The 9,134-nt window shown below is 33.1% G+C and overlaps 1 protein-coding gene across 1 annotated transcript; it reads left to right on the plus strand.

Moving 5' to 3' along the window:
• Positions 1-226: 226 nt before the first annotated feature.
• LOC124374479 (ceramide glucosyltransferase-B-like) lies at positions 227-1,694 on the plus strand. Its single transcript, XM_046832684.1, has 2 exons — positions 227-442; positions 983-1,694. The coding sequence occupies exons 1-2, from the start codon at positions 305-307 to the stop codon at positions 1,088-1,090; spliced, it is 246 nt and encodes an 81-aa protein (XP_046688640.1). The 5' UTR covers positions 227-304; the 3' UTR covers positions 1,091-1,694.
• The last annotated feature ends 7,440 nt before the right edge of the window (positions 1,695-9,134 follow it).

Raw genomic sequence — 9,134 nt, forward strand, 5'->3', positions numbered from 1 at the left:
TTTCCTCAATTCCTCAACTTCTTTCTTTTCTATTCCCATACACCACTCCTGTACAAAACACACATCTCCCCTATTTTTTCTGTTGACCATACTGTAAAGCATCTTTTGTTCCAGCAACAGCATCACTCCATGCTTAAGCTTTTTAATAAGCATCAGTCCTATTTCTCTAACAACTTCTCCTCTCATATTGCATTTTCTGTATGCTACCTCAGCATGTTTTTGTCCACCTCAGTGTTACCTTCTTTTACTGTCAGTCCTTGCACTCAATACTTCTGCTACTACCATTTCATTCCCAAATCTCATAATGCAAATAGTGCTTATGTTTGCAGTGAAGGAAGACACTCTGATTGATATGGTTCAGCTGATGACTGATGATGTGGGGTTGGTCCATCAGCTGCCTTTCACCTGTGATAGAGAAGGCTTTGCTGCTACCGTTGAAAAGGTGTGATAGATTTAAATGAGGCAATTTTAAACACTATTTACTGACAAACTTCAGAAACATAGGATTGGATTAGGTTAAAGCTCTAAAATATAAATATAAATAATATAATTTAAAATAAATTATAATAAAACTAAATATAAATTAAAATATAAATATATTGCCAAAGGCAATATATTTAACTGGGCACACCACAGTGGAATGTCAGCTCTGTAATATTCATTGGACTGTAAAACTGATTAGCATTAAATTATCTTTTATAACTTATAAAAATATTTACTTTTATGTGTTTATAGGTTTACTTCCTTGATAAATATGTGTAATGAAAATAATGTTATAAAAAAGTAATAAAAATATTGACTATTAAAAACATTTGAGTAATTCTTGAACATTTTCTCTTTTAAGATTTTCCGGACTTTTGTCTCATGGGAGCTGTAAGTTCTCGGGCTTAATTCATAGTGACTATGTATTGAATATTAAGTGTTATGTAAGTGTGTATAAAATATTATCGTTGAATTACACATTATTTTATTATAATGTTAGATTTACTTCGGTACCCTGGTGGCTCGCATTTACCTGGTGGCGGATTCTCCTGCGCATCAACTGCCACACTGGAATGTCAGCTCTGATGCGAAAATCTCTCATCAATGATGTGGGTGGCATCCAAGCGTTCAGCTGCTACCTCGCAGAAGATTTCTTCTTCGCCAAGTCCTTTTCGGAAAGAGGCTGGAGAATTAGAGTTGCCAGCCACCCGGCTTTCCAGAACTGTGGTTTCTGTGAAATCAACAGTTTCCAGGCCCGATTACAAAGGTATACTTTATAAATATACTTTCATTATTCATATAATGAACCCGTTTAGGAACATTATCGTGTACTGTTCCGTACCAACCTATCTTCGTATCACTTCAACAATTAGATAAGAGATTTTACAAGAGAAAGGGGACAGTTGGGTGTCTAGTACGGTGCACAAAATACCAGCGTCTCTTCGGTCCGGTTCCTTCCCTGTGACACAAAGTTGCCACCCAAATCGTGGTGGTCGCACAAAACACTCATGAGTGTGTCATAGCAGCTGCAGCTGTATTTGAGTGTGATTCACTATCACTTGTGCGGGTGTGACGTGTGTTTGTGCTCGTAACTTATGTGCAGTGACAACGCCAGAGTACGTTTTCTCCTGTCCGAACTTCAAGCTTTTGTCGGGTATGTTAATATTTTTAGTGGCAGTTCACTGTCTCACATTGTAGGTTTTAAGTACTTTTTTACACATTACATTTTTTACACCTGACAAAGAGTGTAGAGATTGCAGTCTACGTAATGTAGTGTTATACATTTTGTAACATATAACGATGGCAAATTTCCAAAATACTATTATCCTTTTAAACCTTTCATGGTCAGTAGCAAACTTTAAACAAAGAGTGTATCTGAGTATTCCGCACCACCCATTCCAAAGTTGTATTCCGTAGATCAGGGGAGGATATATATAAGGCCAAAATTATCTATCTACAAAACATCTTAAAAGAGCCGATGGCTGCATCGTCTAAAACATGGGACTTTGGATCTGAGTTATAATTAGCATAACTTCAAATCCTGTCTGTACCACATATGCCACATCACTAATGTATGCGGATGATACTATTCTACTCATTGTGGAAAAATCTCCTGTAAAACCTAGAAATCAGATCTGATACATATGATATTGCAATATTGCTATAATAATAGCTTTGTGGTAAGTGAAGCTAAAATCCAGTTAGTGACAGAGTAACAACATAGACCGCTTACTTTGCTTTGTTTGAAACATATCTTTGCTGTGGACTGCCTGTCTGGAGTAAATCAACTATAAGCAACCTGTAGCGTATTCTGATGATACAGAAAATAGTTTATACAGTGAAAACAATACTTAACAAGAAATGGCAATGAAGTGGGCAGAAAGAATTAATAGTGATCTATACATAATAGTTCATTTGACTTTTTTTTCTATCATGTTAATCTTGTCTAGCCTGACACTACCATAGTTCTCTATGGATTCTGTAAATAGAAAAATATTGTATGGTTCACATACAATATGGCACACATACACATTTTTTACACACCTTGTCTCAATTAGTTTTTAGTTTTTTGACTTATTTTCTTTTCTTGGCTGTAAAAAAGTAAGAACATTTTGAATATTTCTCTGTTAACATATATATTAAATTTTAGGTTAGGGAATCTACTAACAATTTTCACTCTGTCATGAGGTCAAACAATCAATGCAGATGTTTACTGCAAGACCCTTGAAAAAGTGTGCCGTGTAATACAGATCAAACACTGAGGATTACTGTCAAAAGATGTTGTTTTTTCCACGACAGTACATGACAAAAAAACTACAGAAATTTGGCTGGTATGCCCCTTATAGCCCGGACCTCTCTCCTAGCGACTTTCATCTCATCTTACACCTGAAATCTTTCTTTGGCAACACTTACACAATGTAACGAGCTGAGAGAATATGTTACCACATGGTTGAAGGCAGGTGGCAACCTTCTATGAAGAAGGCATACTAAAACTTGTGCCACGCTTAAAAAAAATAGTTTAAGAGTTTAACCATTATTTGTTCTCTATCTGTATACCTTTTTTATATAACCAAACTGAACCTACTTTGTGGAACCTACATCATAGTTTACCTAATCCAAGAGTACATAAATTCATGAGAAATACTAAATATATTGAAATTATAGATTTCAACTCAGTAAATATCGTATTATATTTGAAAAGGCTGTTAAATTTAATAATAATGGTGGCAGTGGTACCATTATTGTTTCTTACATACTTTTTACATTTTATTGTTTTATAAAATAAATGTCTCATTGGGCGATAGTGAGCTTTTTAGGATTGTTTCTACTGAAACGGGCTTTGATTTTATTCTATTAGAACACCTTCTTTACCCATTTATTTCCATATATTTGGTCAGAGTTTTTCAAGCAGTTTTATTTTAAAATGTGTGAATGACGTGTTTCTAAACACCTGTAGGCCAATCCAGCTATAATCAGGGAAATTATAAGATATTTTGTTACTATAAATAGTCCCTTAACCCTCTAACTGGGCAACTGCCATACATACGGCAGTTAGGCTGCTCACGCACTCACACTGCCGTATATAAGGCAGTAAGCAGACGTTTCGGAAATCGGTTACTATTTGCATATTTTTTATGTTTCAGTTTAAAACTGAATATCAATCGATGGCAAAATAATTGAGCTATCGATTGAGGTATATTATTACTCGTTCAATAAATCAAACTTTATTCCTCTTTGTATGGTTAGAAGAAACGTCTTTTCCAAGCAACTGTTTTGACTGTGACCAGCTGACCGGGCCAACTGTCTTAGACAATAGACAATAGACTTTATTGACATGTTCGTTGAGAACAGTACATGCGTCATTGGTACAGATTTCATGGTTGTATAAAAATTACATAGCTTAATCTAAATTACAAGTTTAAAAATTCCACTTTCTGAGTAAAAGGGTCTCTCTTGTAGCCAGGCAGTTAATGCTTTTTTTAAACGTTTGGGTGGTTCATTCTTTAGGGATTCTGGAAGTTTATTGAAGTAGGCCGCTCCCTTATATGATGGTTTCCTGGCTGGTGAGGCTCAGGTGGTGTACAGGCAGTGTGAAGTCAAGGACATGGCGCGTGTGTGATACTGGTGAAGGTCTCTGTTTCTAGTTTTTCTTGAGTGTACCGCATGCAGAATTTACTTCTAGGATGTACAAGTTTACTACTGTGAGGATCTTCAATTTTCTAAATGCTTCCCCGGCAGCTTTCTTGGTATTGGAGTCCTTCTAGAGCTCTTATTGCTTAGTTTTTGCTGCCTGAGGATCTTCTCCATGTTGCAAGTTAGCTGTTCCTCCCCATAGTGGCTAATACCGTATCTGAGATGTGTCTCAAATAGTGAAAAGTAGGCGGTTTTAGCTGCGTCTTTACTGCTAATCTGTTTAATTCTGCGTATTACAAATATGCTGGTGCTTAATTTTTTGCAAAGCTGTTCAGTGTGTGCTTTCCAGGTTATATGTTCATCAATTAATTATACCAAGGTGATTTGTTTGGTTTTTTGTTTCTAGGTCAGTGATTGGAAGATGTGTATTTTTTTGCCTGGTGGAGAAGTTTTATTTTGAAACAGTTTTATTGCCACCATTATTAGTCCACCTCTACTGTTTAGGTGTCTTCCTAATTGATTTATTTGTAGTTTATATTTTTTTTTGGTTATTAGTAGTTGGCTGATGTGGTCACACTTAGTTTTATCATAATCATCATAATCATAATTTCTATTGATCACATTTTACATATAATGAAATAGGCATAGTCATGTATTAATAATAATAATAGACGTAATAAGAGAAAATAGAATAAAATATTTTATAAATTAGACACGTCAAATTTATAGTACAATTTTACAATTGTGGTTTTACCATGTGTGAGTTTCATTACTATGGCACTATTTAGTTTATTCAGAATCAAAATTCTACATCCACATCATGATGTAGAAAATCCTCTAGATTATAAAATGGATTTTGTTATAACCAATGTAATACCTTACTCTTAAACACCCCAGTTGAGGCAGTCCAAGCTGTTACATTAAGTTTATTAAAGAAAACAATGCTGTTCACCATGTGAGATGAACCTGTTTTGGCCAGCCTGTGCTGGGGTATATCAAGCTTATCACGATTTCTAGTATTATACGAATGCAAATCTTGTCTAACTGTGAATGAGCGCAGATTAGTTTTTACATATAATAAATAGATGGAAGATGTATAGGTTTATAATTGTGAGAATTCAATCAATCAAAACTAAACTAATCAATTTTTAAACTAATAAAAAGTTGTTTTACAGTGTTCTAAGAATTCAGTTCTACAGATTGTTCATAAAACCCTCTTTTGTATTATCAAAATATCTTTAAACGTGAGAAGAATGACCCCAAAGTATTAATCCATAAGAAATATGAGACTGGAATAAACCAAAGTGTGCTGTCCTCAAGTATTCAAAGAAACAACATCTCTTAGTTTCCAAAAAAGATAACTTAACTCGCGAGAGCCTACTGCATAAGTTATTAATGTGATGGGACCAGTTTAGTTTTGTATCAATGTGAATACCGAGTAATTTTGCGGATTGGACATCTTGAGTGTTATTGGATAAGCTAAGAATAGTTTTGAATTTTTTTTTGGTTACATAGGTAGAAATTTGTTAGAGGAAAAACCATTTTAAAAGCTTCATTTTCAGCTTGTTTCATTTTAGTGAGTAAATAAGGGGAGGTTTTTATTACTTGCAAAAAGAGAAGTGTCGTCTGCGTCTAGACTACTGAACTAACATTCAAATTATTTGGTAGATCATTTATTATTATTATAATAAATGAAAGGGGAAAAAAGGGGAAGGGGGTGTAAAGAAAAAGGGGCCAAGTACTGAGCCTTGGGGGAAGCCTATTTTCACACTGGTTTTACCAGAAGCAATTATTACCCTCAATTGAAACATATTGCTTTCTATTAGTTAAGTAAGACCTAATTAGATTAGATGATTCTTCTGAGACTCCATAAAAATTTCAATTTCTCTATGATAATATTAAAGGGGACACAATCGAATGCTTTACTTAAATCCATCATCGAAAGGGCTACTGGTTCTCTATTTTCAAAGGCGTTAAGAGAGTAATTTACTACTTCCATGACCGCTTTTATAGTTGAGCGACCTTCCCGGAAACCCAAATTGGGAATCGGGTAGAAGATTAAAATCGTTCAAAGTACTGGGATAGCTGTTTATGCATTAGTAACTCTAATATTTTAGAAAATATTGGGAAATATTTAGGAACAAATCGAGTGATTTGAGAGAACTATTAGCTGAATTGGAACCAGCATCCATATCAGGCTTGTTCAAGCTTAAATTTGTTGTCAATAAAAAACTATAGCAACAATAATAAGCGAGTACTATTATTCCTTGAGTTTTCCTGAAAACAACGATATATAAGAAGTCATATATAGGTTGAATTTCCAGTGTTGTAAAGCCATTGTAACAAAGGGCTAAAAATACATTATTAGTTCATTTTGCGCTAAAATTCAAAAATTGCTAAAAAAAGTCAACATTTTTTAAATAAAGCCACTAAAACTATGTATATCTTGGGTAAGGATAAAATTGTGCTTCTTTTGTATATTTTGGATTTTTTTTATAAACCTTTCATACATATATGATAAAGATATTACAAAGTTTATAAAATATAAAAAAATTCATTTTCAAGCGCATTCAAACACAAAAATCGGTTTTGAAAATAAGAAAATATTAATGAATATAATTTATTATTATTATTTGGAATATTCTGAAAACAATGGTATATAATAAGTAGTATATTTGAAGAATTTGAGAGGTATATAACAGTTTAATGTAATTTTTACAAACAACTAAAAAAAGGGTGCCAGTACAGGAGCAGACACTACCAGTTTGAGGGTTTACATGAGACCCTCATAAATATTTTAGTAAAGTATAATATTGCATATGAGTTAATTGATATTGCCCACTTAACTCTTACTAGCATTTTTGAAGCTGTTCTGTATTTTATGTAAGTACCTTTAATGTATTATTTTAATTTCATTGTACAGGACTCCCCAACCCTCAAGTTATGATATGTTTTTTTTTTAATTACCTTGAATCGTTACTCCATTTTTAATAATAATAAGAAAACCAAACAGTAAAGTAGTACTTGGGGGCAGATTTTCAATACAGATTTTTTTTAAAGTAAAAAAAAAATAGAAACAGTAACTCTCATTAATGTACTGAAATCTTTTAATTTGTATCAGGCAAACAACCTTCCAACCAGACAAAAATAGTGTTATAGATAACATAGTCACTAATATTGATAAAAACTATTTTGAGTGTAGTTTGTGGAACTACGCTATTTCTGATCACAAGGCAATTAACTTCAAGTTCTCAACCTCCTCAGTTTTTTTTCCCATACAAAAATTATCTCTTATAGGAAAGTAAATGATAAAAATATGTATTTGTTTTTACATCACTTGTCTCAATTTGACTGGAATCCCCTATTTAAAATGACTGATACACATGCTGCTTTTGAATATTTTGTAAAATACACTCTCATCTGTGTATAATCAGTATTGTCCAAGAGTACAAAAATGTATTAAGGTACAAGATAGAAAGAAACCCGACTGTTCAAAATGGTTTAACGATTCACTAAAGAAACTAAGAAGTTTTGTAAATATACTAAGAGATATGTTAAAATTATCAGCATTATAAATATGATGTAAAATTGAGAAATTGTTATAGTACACAAAGGAGGTTGTATAAGGCAAAAATTAAAGAAGCAAAAATTAAGCACAATGATGAGTTTATAAATAAAGCTAGTAATAAGTGTTTAGCTGCTTGAAAAATTATTAAAAATGAATCAGGGAATTTCAAATCAGATGTATCTCTTCCCCCTATAACACCAGATCAGTTCAATGACCACTATATACATATTGGTAAAGAAATATTACAGTTAAGTCAGTCTACTAGTAGTAATAGGTCAAGTCATGAAGTGTTTTTAACAAGTGCTAAACGTCCTCCGGTAAAGTTCTGTTGGAAAAGTGTGGATGAGGGAGAAATATGTGACATTGTAAATTCTCTGAAGATATCAAAATGTGAGGATATTTTTGGATTTTCAAACAAAATTGTGAATCAGATGTCTCCATTCATAATTAAACCTTTAGTGTATATAGTTTAATCTTTGTCTGTCGTTTTCTGTCTTTCCAAACTGCTTAAAAACATCCAATAAGTATAACTTTGTTTAAGAAGGGTGATAGAATGTGTATTGATAACTATAGGACCATAACAATTGTATCAGTATTTTCAAAAATTGTAGAAACTTGCGTTAAAAAACAATTATTAGATTATTTTGATAAATATCAAATTCTTTCATGTAGCCAGTTTGGTTTTCGTCCAGGATATTCTACAGTTAAGGCCCTAGATATTGCTGTGACAAAGATTTTAAGGAGCTTTGAGGATCATGAACTTGTGGGAATGACCCTTTTAGACCTAAGCAAGGCCTTCGATAGAATTTCTCATGGTGTTCTTTTGAAAAAGCTTGAATATTACGGAATAAATAACGAGCAATTACAATTTTTTCAGACGTATCTGTGTGGCAGATTGCACATGGTATCGGTTGGAAAAATCAGATTTTTCATCTGCTAAAGGGAGGTTTCTTCGCTGGAGGTTTCGCATCAGGGTTCTGTCCTAGGTTCCTTTGCTATTTGTACTATATACTAATGACTTGCCTTGTTAATTTAGAATTGTGATTCACACCGATAGCTGTACCGCAGTACGGACACCTCTATCTTAGTAAATGGAAATTGTTTATAATAAAGTGGCTTCAAATCAAACTAATAGATTTAATAAAACACAGCCAATGGTTATGGTTTGATTCTAACTATCCTTAAAATAAATGAAAAGTTTTAAAAACGGAACATATAGTGTTTTACTTTAAGACAAATGCAGATAGATAGTAAAAATGATCAAAGTCCAATAAAACTCTTAGGTGTCACTATTGATCGAGAAAGTTTTATGGGTGGATTCATACAAACAACTTAATCTCTAAATTGGCACTGTGCTTTGTTTTGTTATTGAGAGGAAAGTTATAAAGACCTGTGGTAAGCCAAGAGTTGATGAAAAATGTCATATTTTAGTTTTTTTTCATGCTCAATT

The sequence above is a fragment of the Homalodisca vitripennis genome, unplaced genomic scaffold (genome assembly GCF_021130785.1).
Source record: "Homalodisca vitripennis isolate AUS2020 unplaced genomic scaffold, UT_GWSS_2.1 ScUCBcl_8681;HRSCAF=16889, whole genome shotgun sequence".
Taxonomy (NCBI): Eukaryota; Metazoa; Arthropoda; class Insecta; order Hemiptera; family Cicadellidae; genus Homalodisca; species Homalodisca vitripennis.

Bases quoted from the DNA above. Each gene is read 5' to 3' on its own strand.
- LOC124374479 (XM_046832684.1), top strand. From the start codon at position 305: ATGCAAATAGTGCTTATGTTTGCAGTGAAGGAAGACACTCTGATTGAT. The intron at 443-982 runs GTGTGATAGATT...TTATAATGTTAG, and splicing joins TTGCTGCTACCGTTGAAAAG to ATTTACTTCGGTACCCTGGT.